Source organism: Trichosurus vulpecula, chromosome 6 (genome assembly GCF_011100635.1).
Source record: "Trichosurus vulpecula isolate mTriVul1 chromosome 6, mTriVul1.pri, whole genome shotgun sequence".
NCBI lineage: Eukaryota > Metazoa > Chordata > Mammalia > Diprotodontia > Phalangeridae > Trichosurus > Trichosurus vulpecula.
In genome coordinates, this window is record NC_050578.1 from 244,746,484 (window position 1) to 244,766,161 (window position 19,678).

The 19,678-nt window shown below is 39.8% G+C and overlaps 1 protein-coding gene across 7 annotated transcripts in view; it reads left to right on the forward strand.

Moving 5' to 3' along the window:
- Positions 1 to 7,693, forward strand: part of HIPK3 (homeodomain interacting protein kinase 3) — a 102,591-nt gene extending 94,898 nt beyond the window's left edge. For all 7 annotated transcript variants that reach the window (XM_036765581.1, XM_036765580.1, XM_036765582.1 and 4 more), the window contains 3 exons: positions 446 to 681; positions 964 to 1,091; positions 3,652 to 7,693. In XM_036765581.1, the coding sequence (XP_036621476.1) occupies positions 446 to 681; positions 964 to 1,091; positions 3,652 to 4,128 (841 nt within the window). In that variant the 3' untranslated portion in view covers positions 4,129 to 7,693. The remainder of the gene's footprint in view (positions 1 to 445; positions 682 to 963; positions 1,092 to 3,651) is intronic.
- Positions 7,694 to 19,678: the final 11,985 nt, after the last annotated feature.

The window sequence follows — 19,678 nt, forward strand, 5'->3', positions numbered from 1 at the left end:
CCACTTCACACACACAAAAATCCACCTTACTTACACTATGGATGTGATTATTTAAGTTACAGCTGATTCTTAAAAAAATCCATTCTAATTTTAACTCATTAGTTATCTATCTTCCCATAATATCTATTGGTATCCTTGAAGGCTTAGCTCACATGGCCCATGGAACCTTCTGGATATTATGGAAAGGCAAAGAATTGAGGATGGTAACCTTTTTAAGGGAGGAAGAATGTAGAGAATTAGACATTCAGTTGATTCAACTGTTTGATAAGGATCTACTATAGAAACAATGTGAAGAAATTGACTACATGATAAGCATGAAAATCTGTATCATATCCTGAATAAACTGTTTGGGATTAAATGTTCTGATTGGTACCTAGATTTCATATAGGCTATGCTTACTACTGATGTTAGAGAAAATATTGTCATAAAATGCCTTTTGTTTTAGCATGTCAGATGATGAACAGGAGAGTGGCTGTGATACCGTGGATGGCTCCCCAACCTCAGACTCTTCAGGACATGACAGTCCATTTGTAGACAGCAGCTTTGTAGAAGACTCCACTCAGATTACAGAGTCTGTAGCAGCTGTTGACACAGAAACCAAACCAGCTGTCTGTACTGTGGTAGTACCTCCAGTGAAACTAGAAAATAGACTTGATTCAGATGAACATATGGCAAATACAGGTAAATTGGGCTCTTCTCTCTCCTTGACCCTTCTTCTTGTCCTTTTTGAAAGGACTAAAAATTTTCTTTCTGAAACAAGTGTCTTGTTGCGGATGTATTATTTCTTTCCACTAGTTTCCTATGCCATTGTAAGGTCTGGAAAATTATGCCCATAAAAGCCTTTTTCTTTCTTAATTTTAAGATTTTGGGTAACTATGTAGAATACCAAGAAATCTAAAGGCCATTCAGATTTTTCTTAGAGAAGGAAATGTACCAACTTTGCAATATTTTCTTTATTGACAGATTCCATATGTCAGCCATCAGGAAAAGGACGATCTGCTCCTGGAAGATTAAACCAGGCTTCTACTATGAGTAACCGTCAGCAAAAACTGACAGCGGCATCCCAGCAGCAACATTTAAATTTCAGTCAGGTGTGTTTATTCATGAACTCTTTTGTTGTTATTGGGTTTGTAATTCATCAGCTGTGTCTTACTTTGTGAAAAGGCCCTAGATATGTGTAGCACATTGATAGATTTTTTTTTCCCACCCTTTTCCTTATCTTAACTCAAGTATGATAGGCACAATAGTTGAAAATGAGATTAAGGATCCTTAGATCGTGAATACTTCTATAAAAAGTTCTGGTCTTCAGATGATAAGATTTTTTTGTTCTCTTGTTTTTTGTTTTAAGCACTTTGGTCTCAGTATTCAGATTCACTTAGTATAGGTTGCATTGTTGGTGCTTAGGTCACTCTTCTAGTGCTTAGTTACTATGTTTAACTTGTCCTAGTGTTTAAGCATTTTTTTTTTTAAAAATAGCAAGATTATGTATAAATCAGGATTTGTTTTTCTTTGTGGTTTGATGGAAGGACCACTGGGTTTGGAGTGTGAGCTCCTAGGAAAGAATCCCAGTTCTTCACCACCTCTCTGTGGTGACTTTGGTCACACTTAATTGACAGTTATTGCATCTACAGATATTAAGTGCCTACTGCATGCCAGGAATTTTGCTGGGCAGTAGGGATATAAGACAAAGAATGAAACAGTCTCTACTATCAGTGAGCTCTTAGGGAAGACAAGACGTATACATAAGAATCACATTCCTATAGTCTTAAGTATAAAGTGAATAAATAAAAATATATACAAAATGGTTAAAGACAAGGTAGTATGGGAGGGAGAGGACTAGCAATTGGGAGAATCAGGAAGGGGTCATTCAGAAGATGGTACCTGAGCTATCAGGGAGGGAGAGAAGAGCTCTGTGAAGTGGAGGTAAGGAGGAGGGCCCTTCCAGGCATGGAGGGGCAGCCAGTGCAAAGGCTTTGAAGATGAGACCTGGGGTGAGAAACAGAGATGATCACAGGATTTGGGGGAATAATGTTTAGAAAGTTGAGAGAGGTTGAGTCCATGTTGTGTAGTACTCTAAATACTAAATAGAAGAATTTATTGTCTAGATGCATTAGGGAGCCATGGGCATTTGTGGAGTGTGGCAGTGTGGAGGATAGGCTGGAGTGAGCTAAGACTTGAGGTAGGGATACCAGTGAGGACACTATTGTTATAATTTAGGCAAGAAGTAGTGAGGGCCTAAAGTAAAATGGTATCTGTGTGAGTGGGGGGAAAGGAGTTGAATGGGAGATGCAACTGAGTGGATATATGGGGTAAATGAGAGTGTGAAGTCCAGGATAACTACCAACTTTTTGGACCTGAGGGTCTAGGACAGAAACTTAGGGGATACTCGTAGTTATGGGTGATGAGCCAGCCAAGGTGGAGGAGGGGTGGCCAGACAGATAGGAGGGAAACCAGGAGAGAAGAGTGTATCTAAAGACCCAGACAGAGGAATACTCAGGAGGAACCATCGGCCCACAATGTCAGATGCAGCAAGTGTGTTCAGAAGAACTGGGACTAAGAAAAGATCGGTAAGATCACCTGGGAGAGAACTGTTTTGGTTGAGGTCAGAAGCCAGATTACAAAGTTTTGAGGAGTAAAGGGAAGCAGAAGGAAATGGGGACAGGAGTTTGGCTGAGAAAGGGAGGAGAAGTTTAGGATGATGGCTTGAGGAGATGGTAGGATGGATACAAACTTTTTGTGAATTGGGGAGGATTGAGCATGTCTGAAGGCAGCAGGATAGGAAACAGTTGTAACGAAGAGGCTAAAGATTTGAAGGAGTGGGTAATGATTGAGGATGCGATCTTTTGGAGAAGAAAGAAGGGATGACAGCCAGTGTATCGATGAGGAGTTGGCCTTGGCAAGGAAAAGGACCACCTACCTCTTTGTCACAGACTGAGGAAAAAGAGGAGAGAATGGGACAATTGAATGGTGTCAGGTTTTTTTAGTAAGGTGCAAGGTGCAAGGCCCTCAGCTGAGAGGGGTAAGGCTAAAGAGATTTCATACAACTTCTTTGGGAAGTGAAGTAAGGAATCGGAGGAAGAGGGGAGACTACCTTGTTGCAGTAAGGGTCCAGTTGAGATTGGATAACATGAATTTGTAATGCCCCTAGCCATTACAGTTGTGGACTTCCAGGCCTCAAAGTCCTCAGTTTCTTCATTTTTATAATGAGGGAGAGTGAACTAGATCATCTTCCAAGGTCCCCTTAGAGTTGTAAATCCTATGTCCCTGCTTAATCAGTGATGAAGATATGGACTCTAAAATTCTACTCCAGTGCCTCATCCTGGCTGTGCCATCAGAGCACAGGGTCTTGCCTACTAGGCTCTAAAGTCTTCCTTCGTAGACCTGGTAATGCACTATGTGTCTTGCATCCAAAGACTTGCAAGCCTAATTAACTTCAGAGATAATTAGCTCGAAGGATTAGCCATCAGGGAATGATTTTTTTCTTTTGGCCCCTTCAGCTAACAAGTACTGTCTTATTTAGGCAGAGGGATTGTGATCTGTCCAGGCCATACATATGATACTCCTCCATGAACTTATGTCTTAATTTTGCCACATTTCTACAATTAATTTTATTCTTATGTATAACATTTAGTCATTTTTCTCCGCGGACAGGTTCAACACTTTGGATCTGGGCATCAGGAGTGGAATGGAAACTATGGACATCGGCGACAGCAAGCTTACGTTCCAGCTACTGTGAGCAGTCATCCTTTTGCCCTGTCACAGGGGAGCCCGAGCCACACAGTGGTGCGTGCCCCTCTGGCTGGGACTGCGCCCCGTGCAGGGCAGCCTGCTCTTCTTCCGTACCCTCCAGCTGCACCCCTCGCTACTGCTGCACCAGTCACCCACCTCTTGGCCTCTCCGTGTACCTCAAGACCCATATTACAGCATCCGACCTACAGTATTTCTCATCCCAACGGCATAGTTCACCAAGTCCCAGTGGGAATAAATCCCCGTCTGCTACCTTCCCCAACCATTCATCAGACTCAGTACAAACCAATCTTCCCACCACATTCTTACATCGCAGCATCGCCTGCTTACACTGGATTTCCGTTGAGTCCAACAAAACTTAGCCAATATCCATATATGTGAGAACTCAAATACAGTATATTGAGGAAGTTCAGTGACGCAAAATGTTGGATTAAAAACAAAAACATGGTATTTAATAAATATTAGCCATGGCACAAGAAAATTATTTTTTGAATCATGTAGACTTGGGTGCAATTTAAACAACTTTGAGCTTTAAAAAAAAAACTCACTTTTAATGTGTTTTGCACACTTGGTATAACTTGTCTTTGGTCACATTCTCTTCTATAGTTACTTAGACAGGTGACTTTTGGGAGCCAAAGTCTGGCTTTGCTCCTGTTATTTTTTATAAAATTGCCTTCTTAGTGCAAGACACGTCTCCATTTGGGAAGCCATTCAGTGTACAGATTTAGAGCAACAGATGCACACGCGTCAGGCGTGCAGCGTACAAGTAAACTGTCTGTGTTATTATCTATGTCTTGGTATTTAAATGTTGGGTCACTTATCTAAAAAAGGCGAGCTATTGTTCTCACGTTTGCATGTGTCTTGCATGGGCAAAATGTTGCCTAGACATTGCTCTTAAATGTTGTCCTAATAATCTCAGCTGCATTGTAAACTGTTCCCACACATAGTGCCTTAAATATTTGAGGTTGTTAATGTTACTACATATATGTAAATGTTGAGGACTGCAGCACTTAAAATTCAGATCTGCTGATTTTTTTTTTTGATAGAGTGATGTTCATTTTTGGTTTTGTGTGGTATAGTTTTTGGTAGTGGGTATTTTTTTCCTTATCAAGAGGGCAGCGTGTTTTGCTATAGCCAAATTCTGCTGCCTGATTTTTTTTTAATGATCTAGCTTCAAGAAAAGCAAGCAGCTAGTAATGCTTATGAAAAGTTGATTCAGTATCTTATGGGTAGGTGATAAGTAAACTCTCACAACTCAGCATTTTATAACGCTTAGTGGAACTGCAATACAATCTAAGGAGTTTATTTTGGAAGGGTTCGTTCTAAGTGGATTTCCTAAAACGTTTAGAGGTGCAGGAGGCATGACGTGGACTAGATAAGGAAAGGAAGTACAAAATGCTTGTTGATTCATGATATGGTTTCATCTTAGCTTGAGCAAACCATGCAGTATTTAATAAGTAGTAGCAGAATATTTACTATTGAAGCTTGAAAAGATGTGAGTCCTTTGTGTGAAATCCTTCATTTATGCATGTGAGAGCTTTTAACTGTTTTACACAATGGTGTTTGTTTTCGCCTGTTGGTGGTGTGTGCTTATTTAATACATTCCGTCAGGGACAAGAAATTTTACGTGCTTTTTTTTTTTTCCCACAAAGTGTGTCTTGGGTTTCTTTTTCTTTTGTGTGTGTGTGTGTTTGTATGATTGTGTGTGTATGTGTGATTGTGTGTGGTTCTGTTTAAATGAAGTTGCTTTTGCAGCACCAAAGACTTAATCATCCATTTCCTATAAAAAGGTAGCTACTTTTTTGCATAGACCTCAAGTATATCATAGTTTAGAGATGGGATTTAGGGAAAGATATTAAAATGAGGCTGTGTTTTAGCTTATGGGCAAGTAATAAATCGTATCATTTATCTTGAATGTATCATAGATAAGCTGCTATATAATGATTGCCACTTCAGATAGCTGTGAAATTAGATGATTAACTAGTTCTTATTTAGCTTTCTAATTTCTGTCTAAGTCTGATTGAGTGAAATAGAAGTGGGGATTTTGATTTCTACTTTGCTTTCTTGTTTGGAGTGTCATTGTAACTACTGTATTGTAAATGATGGAAGATGATTGCCTATGTTATTTTGGGGTGTGTTACTTGCATCAGTATTTTATCAACATTAACTTTTGAACTCATCGCTGCATATAAATGGGATATATCAATGTAACTTAATTATTTTACGTTTTTCATACTGGCATTGCGTAGACACTCGAGAAGCTGTATCTTGCAGGCTTGACTTAACTTTCTTTTTAAGAAACAAAATCTGGAATACAGTCTTTAGAGCATTTACTGGAATAAACAGTGCAAACAAAGCATTTGAGTTTAAAACTCCCCAAATGTTTTGAAATTAGAGCATTTCTTTAAATGAATGACTTTCATACCACTAGTACAGCTGTCTTACCGAATTGTCAGTAAGCTAATAAGGGATATATTTTTCTTTACTCCATTAACACAAGCAGTGTTTTATTTAATGACTATCTAGGTGAAATAAATGTGCCTAAAATTGATTTTTAAACAAAAACAAATAACAGTATTAGATCACAAAATAATACCAGCAGTACATTTTTAGATACACTGAAAATGAAGGAGCTTAATTTTTCCCACAAGTTTCAGTGTTTTTAGTAATCAACTCTATGCATTTTATACAAAGATAATTGTATATAAAATAAACATCAAGAAATGAGTAGCCTGAGATGAATTTAAATATAATTTACACGTGCAAACAAGCATAAATATATGGAGTCAAGAAAATATCTAAATGAAACTTGTCATATGCCTTCACAGTCTTATTTTATTTATATAATCCAGCAGATAGTTGATTTCTGCCACTTGGTCCTGGGAATCAGATTTTCTCCATGCAGAATCCATTGCTGGCAATGGTTGTGTTGGGGACACCAACAATAACTGTTTTCTTTTCGTTTGGGGCCATGCAACTTTCATTGCTCTGATGTATTTTATTTTCCTGTGCTTTAAGTTGTAAGGCTGTGATGATGTTACATTGACAAGTGAACTCAAAACCTTAATGTTGTCTTATAATATAATAACATTTGTTACAGATATCCCCCAGTTAAGTATGCTACTCTTTATGGATTGTAATCATGAAAATCTTTTGCATTTTGAAGAAATGCAAATTTCTTTGGAAATTCTTTCATCTAAATTAAACATGGATTTTTAAAAAAAACTTCTGGAAAAATATTACCCTTCTTTAAACCATTTATAAACATTTTCTTTGTTGGTTTTAATGCCTTTTTAAATAAAACACTGCATGACTACAGAGTTGCATATTTGCATACTATTTTTAATTTGCAAATTATTTTTATAAAAATGCCTGATGAATTTTTATCTTTCAGGGTGTTTAATCAGATATGCTACTGTATCAGCTAAATCTTTTGATTTTAATGTTTTAAATTTCTACTGCTAATTTTAACTTGATTTTTGTTATGTAAAAGTTAAATCACACTGCAAGGTGTAGGAAGATATTGTTTGAATAAGCCCAATGATGTAGACTTGATTACTGAATTTTAACTGTTCCCCGTGTAACACTTTGTAGACTTGTGGCTCTCTCTCCTTCCCTTCCCATTCCCACCACCCTCTTCCTCTCTCGCTCATTGGTTGGTTGGTTTGCTCTTATTTCTATGCTACACTAGTTTGTCATGTAGCAGTTGCACTGTGCAATATTACAATACGGACTGGGAAAAAATTTTTATGGCTGTAATGTGTCTTCGAGTTTGCGATAGTATTTCTCTCTAGTTCTCAGTGATTTCAATGTGACCAAGCCTTCTGTACTTTGTCACAAAAAGCGGGTTTTTCAAGTGACTATATTTTGGTGAGTGTCAAAAATAAGAATTTCTGGTGTATCACTGTCAAGACTCACTTTGAATTAAAACATACATCGCAGCAAACACTTGGCTGATTTTTATTTCCGCTAACACAAGTAGCGCTTACATACTTTAAATGAGAGATTATTCACTTTAAGACAGTCACATATTCATTTAGTAAGACAGTACCAATCTTACAGGTAGAGTTAGGATTGTGTGGTTTGTTTGGTGCCGATGCCACTGTGCTGAAAACTACTATAGAGAGTACCAGGAATAGTTAAGTTCATCTATTTTTTTTATTCTTTTGGGATTGTAGAAGAAATCACTTGTCTGACCCATTTAATCAGTGACTAGTTTTCAACATTACTGTAATGGAATTTTTAAAAAAGATAATTAGAGATAAAATTATTAATCAAATATCCTAAAGTTACCCAATTTCTCTTAAGCTAAAAGAGAAATTTGACTTATAAGATGTAGCCTTGGCATTTGGAAGAATTGGAAGAATCCAAACTATTTTTGAAAGTTACAGCAAAAAAATTCTCAGTGTCTTATAGTCCTTCTAAATGTGACTTCGTTTTTTTTTTTTAGAGGAATTTGTTTGGTTTTTGGCCACTGTCCATAATTTGTAGCTGTCTTCATCACTATCCATTACTCAAATTTCAGTTTGAGTGTCATACTAGCCATTTTCAGAAGACTTCTGTGATCTTAAAGTGGATCACTTAGGTTTTTTTTTTACATGTTTTAAAAATCAAAATGTATTTAAACAGTACATTTTAAATACATTTCTCTTGTAAGTAAAATAAAAAGTACACCCTACTTACCAGTAGTACCAAAATAAATTTTAGAAAAAAAAATAGTATGAAGAAATAGCTTGGTTATCTGTCGTATATAATCATTTATTGATTTCCATTTTTGAAGTGTTTTTTTCCAATATAAGTTTTCATAATTAAAATCCAGGCTCCTCAAATAGAACTTTGCTTTTTTCTTTTATCAAGTCTCTCATAACACTGAAGTCCCTGTACTCTGGTGACTGCCCCCTCTGGCCCTCACTCTGTTCCCATCTCCCTGTTTCTCTTTTGTCTCAGGTATGGCTCACTTAAGATGTGGTCCTGCTTTTTCTCCTAGAAGACTATAATAATGAATTTGCTGCTGGGATGCAATTTCTGTGATGATGGTATAGTGGCTATTGCTGTCACAGCATTGCTTGTGGTTAGAGTTAGATGTTTTTAGCCATATTTTATTAACATAAATATGTGTACATGCTCTTTGAATTTTAATATGAAGGAGTATTTTATGTGTCTTTCATGTTAACACCTTTTAAGATTATCTACACACCAGAAAATTCCTGATTCTTTCAAAGAATTCAAACTTTTAAAAATGAGGTAAGCCCCCTTTTTCTCTGCAAATTTTTTCTGATACCTTGTTTTTATAAAACTAATTTCCGAATATTTTTCCCTTTCCTCTTCCCAGAACAAAAAAAGAGAACAGTTTAGCAAAAACCAGCTCATTAGCTGAGCCTGACAGCATCTAAAATATTCCATATCCAGAGTCCCTGATATTCGCAAAAAAGGGAAGGAAGTCCATTCCCTCAATTCTTCTCCAAGCTTTTTAGACATTATAATTTCACAGCATTCCATTTTTTTTAATCCAGAATTTCCATCTACATTATGTATATTGTTTTCTTGGTTCTACTTCAGTCAGTCAGGCAATAAACATTTATTAGGCACCTAGTGGGCCAGGCATCTCTGATTTTCCACATTTATTTGTTATGATGCTGCAATGTTCCATTACATTCACATATCACTATTTAAGCATTCCCCAATATGTGGACATCTACTTGGTGTTCAATTTTTTTCTACCACCACCACAAAAAAAAAAAAATTCCGCTCTAAATATATTGATGTATATGGGACTTCCCTGTCTTATCTTTGATTTTGGTGGGGTGAAGTAGGGGGTCAGCTAGATGGTGCAGTAGATAGAGTGCTGGGCCTGGAGTCAGGAAGACTCATCTTCCTTAGTTCAAATCTGGCTGTGGGACCAAACAAGTCACTTAGCCCTATTATTTGCCTCAATTTCATCATCTGGAGAAGGAGATGGCAAACCACGTCAGTATTTTTGTCGAAAACAACTCCATAAAGAGGGATCATAAAGAATTGGACATGACTGAAACAACAACAACTTAGCTGCAGGTATGGACATTGTAGTCACTTTTTTCCTTTTTTTTTTAGCCTAGTTCCACATTGATTTCCAGAATAGTTGGAATAATTCTCAGCTCTACCAACACTATGTTAATGCTGACTCTATATCCCCACTCTCGCCAAGGTAGAGTACTTCCATCTTTTCTCATTGTTGTCGGTTTGCTATGCATTAGGTAAAGCCTTAGAGCTTTTGGATTGCATTTTTTCTGTTATTGTTGGATTAGTGAAGTCCTTGGGAATTGCAGGGATCATCTAAAGCAGTTGCATAAGTAGCAAGCAATTGTCCAATTCCTGCTTTAAAACTTGGAAGAGAACTCGAGGCAAGCCGCTCCACTTGTCTACATCTGGAACTGCCAGGAAGCTTTTCAAAGGTGTTCCATAGACATTGCAAACTCTACATGTCCCAAAACAAACCTCAACTTCTCCTCCCCAAAAGCCTCTGGACTATTGTAGAGGATACCACCACCATCTTAGTCGCTCAGGCTTGCAAATTCCGTCATCCTCAGCTCTTTCACATCCCACAAATCCAGTTTGTTGCCATATCTTCTTCGTAGTATCTCTGGAATACATTCTCTCCACACAGCGGCAACCCAGATGTAGGCCTTACCACCTCACGCCTGGCTTATTGCAAGTTTTCTCCCTGTCTCAAGTGTCTCCTCATAATCCAATTCAATAAATATTTATTAGGTGCTCACTATATGTGCTCCAGGCATTGTTCTAAGGGCTAGGGATACAAGTAAGAAGAAGTTCCTGCCCTTGAGGAGCTCACAATCTAATAGGGGAGGAAGGAGAAGGATTTCTGTGGGGTACCCAATGCAGAGGCATGATATTCTGTGGAATACAAATGGAGCTCCTAATAGAAAAAGTTCTGAGACCTGTATAAAGGGAGGGCTTTGGGAGGAAATTCTCCTTCTACTCTAGTTAGAGAGGAGAGGCAACTAGGAGTTGAGAAGGCTTAAGAGTATCTAAAACTGAGTCAGCATGGGGATGAGATTTCAGGTGATCAGTGTATTCCTGGAGGAGGCATGATGGATGCTCCTTGGAATAGAAACCGATAGAAAATGGAGAGTTACTGCTCCTGACAACGATTTTCCTAAAGCACAACTCTGACCATGTTTTCCATCTACTTAAGTTTGCTCCAGTGGCTCCCTGTAATCTCCAGGATTAAATCTAAAATTCCCTTACATTTAAAGCCCTTTTTACAACTTATTTCTCACCCCTACACACACACACGTACCTTTCCAGTATTCTTAGACTTTACTCCCATGTATTCATCTTATATTCCAGCCATACATGAGCTTTCTTGGTCACAAGCATCAACAAATATTTACTATGTACCAGTCACTGTGCTAATAAGCACTAGGGATACAAAAAGACAGTCCCTCCCCTCATGGAGCTTACAGTCTATTGGGAAAGGCTGCAAATAATTATGTACATACAAGATCTATACAGAGTAGATGGGAGGGACCAGGAAGGCCTCTTTCAAAAGATGGTTTTTGAGCTATTTCTCGAAGGAAGCCAGGAGGCAGAGTTGAAGGTTGTGTTCAGGATACAAGTGACAGCCAACAGCCAACAGCCAACAAAAAGACCGAGTCAGGAGTGTGCATGAACTTCCAGAGGACAGTAAAGCATAGGGCTAGTTGTGAGGGACTTTCCGAGTTAAGTGAAGGTTTTATGTTTGATCCTGGAGAGCTGCTGGAGTTTGAGTGTGCATGGGGGTAGGGGAGGAAGTGTGTGTTAGACACGATCAGACCTGTGCTTTAGGAAGATTGGCAGCTGAGGGGAGGATAAATTGGAGTGATGAGAAACCCAAGGTAGGAAGACCAACTGTCTCCCTCAGTAGACTTCTTTCCAGTCACTGATGATTGGGAGTAGTCCAGATGTGAGGTAATGGGGTCCCACGACACAGTGGCTGCATGAATGGAGAGCAGGATACATATACATCCTATATGAGACCTCTTAGAAAGGTAGACGCTTGGTGGCAAGACTTGCCAACAAGGGTGTGTGGGATGAATGAAACTCGGCAGCTAAGGATGACACAAAGCTGGAAGCCTGGTACCCTCAACAGTTCAGAGGAGGAGAGGATTGAGAAGGAAGGATAACTGGTTCTGCTTTGAATGTTTGAGATGTCCAAAAGGCAGTTGGAAATGTGAGACTGGAGCTCAGGAGAGGGGCAGCTAGGTGGCACAGGGGAAGGAGTGCCAGTCCTGGAGTCAGAAAGATCTGGGTTTAAATTTGGCCTCAGACATTTACTAGCTATGGGACCTTGGGCAAATCACTTAATTTCTGTTTGCCTCAGTTTCCTCATCTGTTAAGTGGGGATGGTAATAGCACCTACCTCCCAGGGTAGTTGTGAGGATCAAATGAGATAGTTGTAAAGCACTTAGGGCAGTGCCTGGTACATAATAAGGGCTATGTAAATACTAGCTGTTATTATGGTAGCTTCTTCTGCATAGAGATGACGATTGAACCTATGGGAGCTGATGAAATCACTGAGTGAAATAATGTAGCTGGAGAGCAGGGCCCAGGACAAAGCCTTGAGAGACACCCATGGTTGACTGGAGAAGTTTGGTTAGGTAGATAGGAGAATAATGTCATTGAAATCTAGAAAGGAGAGAATGTTCAGAGGCTGATCGAATGTCAAAAGCTGCAGAGAACTCCAGAAGGATGAAGGTTTAAGAAAAGGCAATTAAATTTAGCAATTGACCGATCATCGAAGAGATCATTTGGTGGGAACAATTAGGAGAATGATGAGTTTAGAAGTCAGGTCGTAGAGTCCTGTGGAATCCTGTAAGGCAGTCACTGTCAGTCAACTATCAATGGCTCCTTATGTGCCAGGCACTGTGCCAATCACTGGTGGCACACAGATGTGCAAAAGAAAATCCCTGCCCAAGGAGTTTATAGTCTGTAAAAGGAAAGAAAATGGAAGTGCTGATTATAGACAGCTTTCTCAAGTAGGCATGAAGAGGAGAAGAGATAAAGGATGATCACAAACGGGAGTGGTCAGATTAAGGTTCTTGTGTTTTTAAGTAAGGATCCAGTAGATTAGAGTGAGAATGATAGAGGGGTCAGTCTGCCGGAGAGGACAGGATGGAATGGGGTATCAAGGGTACATGTGAAAGGCTTTTGACTTGGCAAAGAAAGAGGTCACCTCTGTGTGAGATGGGTGAAGGAAACAGCGGAATACATGAATGATGCTAGAAGAGGTAGCCTCGATTCACTTAGTAAAATACGAAGCAAAGTCCTCTGCTAGGGGTAGATGGGATGAAAGAGGGATACCTGGGGAAATTTGAACATGGATGAAAAGATGAATTGGGACAGTATATTAGCTAGGGAGAAGCAATGGATTGCCTCCCTCAATATCTAGTCACTGATGATCTGCTTGAATTCATTCTTCACTGGTTAGCGTACTCCCACCCTGCCATCCTCTCCCCATCCCAAAGATTTTAATCCTCTCTGGCAGTCATTGTTCAATCTCTGTCTCCCATTTCCCACTGCCTGCTCCCTTTCTCCCACCCTTCTCAACTCAGAGCCCTGCAACATCCCACTCCAGAACTGTCCATCCTTTCTGTTGTGCTCTCTGGAATGTCTGCTCCATAATTAATAAGCTTGATTTCATCTTGATTTCATTCTTCCATCTCCTTGCACTCGCTGAGACTGTTTCTTCCTGATGACATGGCCTCCCTGGCCATCAGCACTGGCTACACTTTCACTGGTCATGGTGGCAGACCTGTAATACTTCGTTTCCCTTTGCTACTTTGTCCCTTTCTCTACAACCATCATTCGGTAACTTTCCTTCCTTTGAGGTTCATTTATTCCATATTTATCACCCAATTGAGACTCTGATATCCATTGGGTACCAGCTCCCAGGATACTCCTTCCTTCGTCCATGAGTTTTGTGCCTGGCTCACAGTCTTTACCCCCCAGCTCCTGCCCCCACACTAGGGGACTTCACATACATATTGATGACACTCTCAAGACCTTTAACTTCCTAATTCCTCGGTCACGCATTTCCCATGACCTACTCTCGGCCTCACCTTTGACCTTTGATCTGGGCATTCCCCCAAAGTGTTCCACTTCTGTGTTCAGGAACTCTGAAATTCCTTTAGCTGATCGCCAAATTTTAATCATTTTCTCCACCTTATGGTGCCTAACCCTTCATCCTTATCATGACCTCCAGTCCCTCCACCCCTTAGGTTTTTTTCCTAGTCTATCACCCTTACACTTTCCTCCCTTCCGCATCTTGATCCCTTGGTGAAGCAGTTCAGTTCTACACTGCCCTCTTTGCCACCTTATCCTATTACAGATCATGCCCTGCCAGGACTCAATTTTGAATTCCTCCTGCCCATCCTTCTTATTGTTAAACAGAGCTGGAGAAAATCCTGAAACCTGGGCATAGACTAGACCCACTACCAATTTATGTTCCATAACATCAACTGGGCACTCACAGTCAAGACAATCCTTTTACACCTTCATAATTGATTCGCTATCCTGACCACCACAGCAACTATTTCAAAGCATTCCAAGCTTTCGAACCTTCATGACCACCCCTCCCTCACCCTCTTAGTTGAGGAGCTCATCTCATACTTCACTGAAAACCAAGAGCGCCTCTTCTCCTCTTGCTAATTTTGCATCATTCAGACATCTTCCCCTGCTATGCCCTGCTTCAGCCCAGTCTCATAAAGAAGTGCTCCTTATCTGTTCTAAGACAACATCCTCCACATGCACCCTAGATCCTCTCTCCTACCAGGTTCTCCAGTAGGTTGTCCCTACTATCATCTCCACTTTCTCTTTTATCTTGGTTTTCTTACTGTCTACTGGTTGCTTCCCTGTCATCTACAAACATGCCTATGTCTTCTCCATCTTAAAAAAATAAACCCAAACACAGACACAAACCCAGACCCTCACTTGATCCATTGATCCTCTCCAGCTATCATTCTACATCTCTCCTCCCCATTGTGGCGATCTCTACTTTCTTTCCTCTCACTTTCTTAACTACAGTCTAGCTTCCAACTTCATTATTCAGCTGAAACTGCTCTTTCCAAAGTTGAATCTCTTAATGGCCAAACCTGCAGAATGACCTTTTCTCAATCCATTTTCTCCTTCACCTCTGCGACTTTTGATGCTGTTGGTCACCGTCTTCTCCTGGATACTCTCTAGGTTTTTGTAACATTACCCTGTTCTGGCTCTCCTATCTGTCTGGCCCGTCCTTAGTCTCCTTTTCTGGATCTTTATTCTGCTCGTGCTCACTAACCCCCAAGGCTCTTTCCCGTGTGCTCTTCTCCCACTATATTATTTTTAGTGATCTCACCAGCTCCCATGGATTCAAATATTATCTCTATGCAGATGATTCTCATATCTCTTTGTCCAGCCCTAATCTCTCTTCTGATCTCCAGTCTTCTACATATATTTAATTGGATGTTCTATGGACATGTTAAACTCAACATGCCCAAAGCTAAACACCTATCTTTTCTCCTAAACCTCCCCCCGCCCCATTTTGAATTTTCCTATTTCTCCAGTTGCCCAGGCTTATAACCTAGGTATTGTCCGTATCTGCCATATCCAATCTGTTGCCTAGTCCAGGTGATTATATCTTCTTAACATTTCTTGTATACTTACCCTTCTCTCTTCTGACATTACCACCACTGTGGTGCAAGCTTTCATCCCCTCATGCTTGGACTATTTTAGGAGCTGCTGCTCGGTCTTCTTGTCTCAAGTCTTTCTTCATTCCAGTCCACCCTCTACTCAGTTACCAAAGTGATTTTCCTGGAGCAGAGATCTGATCATGTGCTCCCTTCTACCCCATCCCATTCAATTAAACCCCACTACGTTCAATAAACCATCACCACCTCCAGGCTCAAATATAAAATCTTCTGGTTGGCTTTTAAAAAAATCTGACTGCTTCCTACCTTTCCAGAATTCTTATCACTTCACCACCTTCTCTCTTCTATGATTCAGAGACATTGGCCTCCTTGTTATGCTCTGTACAAGACACTCTCCCAATTCTGTGCATTTTCTTTTTTTTTTCCAGTGGTGTATTTATTTCTTTTTTTCTTTTTTTAAACCTTATTAAATAAAGATTTTTTTTTATTTTTAGTTTACAACACTCAATTCCGCATGATTTTGAGTTCCAGATTTTCTTCCTCACTCTCCCCCATCCTCCCCCGCAGAAGGCATGGAATCTGATATGTCTTCTACATATAACTTCGCATTAAAGTTATTTACACAGTAGTCAAGTTGTAAAGAATTATGAGCAATGGAATGAATCACGAGAAAGAAGAAACAAAACAAAAAAAACCCCAAAAACAAAAGAGAAAAAAAAAACAAAAGAAAAAAAGGACAGCAAACAGTTTGCCACAATCTATATTCAGACTCCATAGTTCTTTCTCTGGATGTAGATAGCTCTCTCCATCATGAGTCCTTTGGAGTTGTCTTTGATCCTTGTTTTGCTGAGAAGAGCCAAGTCTATCAAGGTTAGTCATCACAGAATCAATATATCTGTGGTTGTGTATGATGTTCTCCTCGTTCTGCTCCCCTTGCTCAGCATTATATCATGTAGGTTTTTCCAGGTTATTTTGAAGTCCGTATCTTCCTCATTTCTTATAGCACAATAGTATTCTATTACGTTCATATACCACAACTTGTTCAGCCATTTCCCAATTGATGGGCATCCCCTAGGTTTCCAATTCTTTGCTACTACAAAAAGAGCCACTATAAATATTTTTGTACATATGGGTCCTTTTCCCACTTGTGTGATCTCTTTGGGATACAGCCCTAGAAGTGGTATTGCTGGGTCAAAGGATATGAACATTTTTATAGCCCTTTGGGCATAGTTCAAATTGCTCTCCAGAATGGCTGGATCAATTCACAACTCCACCAGCAATGTAAGTGTTCCAATTTTCCCACATCCTCTCCAGCATTTGTCATTTTCCTGTTTTGTCATTTTAGCCAATCTGACAGGAGAGATGTGGTACCTAAGAGTTGTTTTGATTTGCATTTCTCTAATCAGTAGTGATTTAGAGCATTTTTTATATGCCTATAGATAGTTTCAATTTCTTCCTCTGAAAACTGCTTGTTCATATCCTTTGACCATTTCTCAATTGGGAAGTGACTTGTATTCCTATAAATTTGACTCAGTTCCTATATATTTTAGAGGTGAGGTCTTTATCAGAGACACTAGCTGTAAAGATTTTCTCCCAATTTTCTGCTTCCCTCCTGATCTTTGTTGCATTGGCTTTTTTTGTATAAAAACATTTCAATTTAACATAATCAAAATTATTCATTTTGCATTTTTTAATGCTCTCTATCTCTTGTTGTGTCATAAAGTCTTTCTTTTCCCATAAATCTGATAGGTAAACTATTCCTTGCTCTCCCAAATTGCGTATAGTGTCAGCCTTTATTCCCAAATCATGAACCCATTTTGACTTTATTTTGGTATATGGTGTAAGATATTGGTCTATGCCCAGTTTCTGCCCTACCATTTTCCAGCTTTCCCAGCAGTTTTTGTGAAGTAGTGAGTTCTTAGCCCAGAAGCTGGATTCTTTGGGTTTATCAAAGAGTAGATTGCTATAGTTGTTGACTACTGCGTCTTGTGTACCTAACCTATTCTGCTGATCCACCACTCTATTTCTTAGCTGGTACCAGGTAGTTTTGATGACTGCTGCTTTATAGTACAGTTTAATATCTGCTATGGCTAGGCCACCTTCCCTAGCATTTCTTTTCATTAATACCAGATGGTTTTGATTACTGCTGCTTTATTACATAGTATGAGGTCTGGAAGAGCTATCCTCCCTTTGTCCTTTGCATTTTTCTTCATTTCCCTTGATGTTCTAGATTAGAGGAAGCTTGAAATCTTCATGCTGTCTGCAAAATTCCCCAGTACTGCCCAACTGAATTAAAATGCCATTGGGAAATCTTTAACAAAATAATTAAAAGTACAACCTGACATAGATAATGTTAATTTGTGGTTTTCTAAGTCAATATGCATGAGTAGGGATGTGTTTGTATTCAAATTTGACATTGCTAGATCTTTTAGTTCTAGGTCTTTTGTTTTTTCCAAATATATTTTTTTGCTATTATTTTTGTCAAGTTCTATAAAGTATTCCTTTGTTAAATTGATTGGGATAGCTTTGGAAGTGTAAATCAACTTTGGTAGTATTGTCATTTTTAAAAAATTATATTGAGATAGCCCAGTCATGAGCAATGAATATTCCTCCATCTATTTGAGCTGTTCTTTATTTCTTTAGGGAGCACTTTTATACAAAATAAATTGAGGTAGCTGTCATTCCAAAGTCTTAGTTAATCCACCCAGTTTTGGAGCTCTTCCTTGGAGCTACATTGTCCTATTAGTAACTTTTTATAATCGACTCCATTTTCAAAGGTGCTCCAAGCTGGTTGTGGTCCTGCCTATTGTAATCCCAGCCACTGGGAGACTGAGGCTGGTGGGCCTCTTGGTTCTGAACTGCAACAGGCTAAGCTGTCTTCAGTTGGTTGGGAATTAATATAGTGAGCCCCTGGGAGTGTGTGTGTGGGTGTACCAGGTTGCTTAAGAAGGGGTGAACTGGCCCAAGTCAGAAATATAGTAGATCAAAAGCTCCTGTGCTCATCAGAGTGGAATCAGCCCATGAACACGCTTTGTATTTCCAGCATGGGTGAGATAGAGGGACCAAGCATTTATTTATTTTTTTAAATATGCAGTTCCACAGTGTTAGGGGTGTACTCTATGACCATGGAAGTTAACTGTTCCTACCAAGGCACAGCAAAATATAGACTAATAAGGTAGAGAAATTGAGCAAACTAACAAATTGTTTTGCCTTAGCTATCTCATTTTCATTTCATGTGTAGTCCGTGATGGTTCTTTGGAATTCTGGGACACAAATGCCACATTTTGCTATGACCTTGTAAGAAATGGGAGGAGGATTTTTGTTTCTACAGAACTAAAGGTGTACTTCTCGCCCCCCCCCCCACCCCAGCTTTAGTAGAAACCAGGCCTCAAGGTCAGTCAGGTGAGAGGTCAGAGGCTTGTACGCATGCGCATGCTTTTTGAGAAGGCAGTCAGGGGAATTAGAGAGGCCAAACCCACTTGAACCTGTTCAAGCTTATCTAGGGTCTGATCTTGGTCAAGAATCCAGGCCTACTGATTTGCATAATTTGCATGTTAAAGAGGGAAAGTAGGGGAAGTAAAAGAATGTAGATTAATCCTAAACTAAGACAAGGAAAATCTAATTAACTTCACTTTTGCTTCTGTATCCTTATTATCCTACCTATATGAACTGTATAACCTAGGAAAACTATGTAAAAAATAAAGATTGTAAACTAACCATAACTCTAGCAGGAGTGGAGGGAATGGTTACCCCTGCTCCTGCAGCTGTATTGGTGTGTGTTCCAGTGAGCACTACACCTGCTCTCTCTCGAGGAGCATAACAAATGCCTTCCTCTGCCCACTCTGCTCCTGAGTTCTTTGGGTGAGAATGGGCAAATCACATGGATTTTCCTAAGGTTAAGGAAAGGAAAGCAATGAGCAGCGGAAGCTTGTCTAGGGCTTACTTTCTGATCCTGCCTTGGGGAGTCCTGTGATCCCCACTGCGGTGTTAAGAGGGTGACCACTCAGGATTTCCCTGGGGAACCCTGTGGTCTGCAGAGCCTTCTTAAGGGGACATCACTTGGGACTTCTGGCCCTGTCTCGGGAGCCTTGTGATCTTACCGCCGTCCTAAGGGGCCATCACTTGGGTCCTCCTTAGGGTCTGACCCCTAGGAGGCCCTGTGATCCCCACAGATTAAGGGGGGCTACCACTTGGTCTTCCTTGGGGAGTCCTGTGGTCTGCACAACCTTCCTTAGGGATTATCACAGGGTTCTTCCTCAGGACCTTGG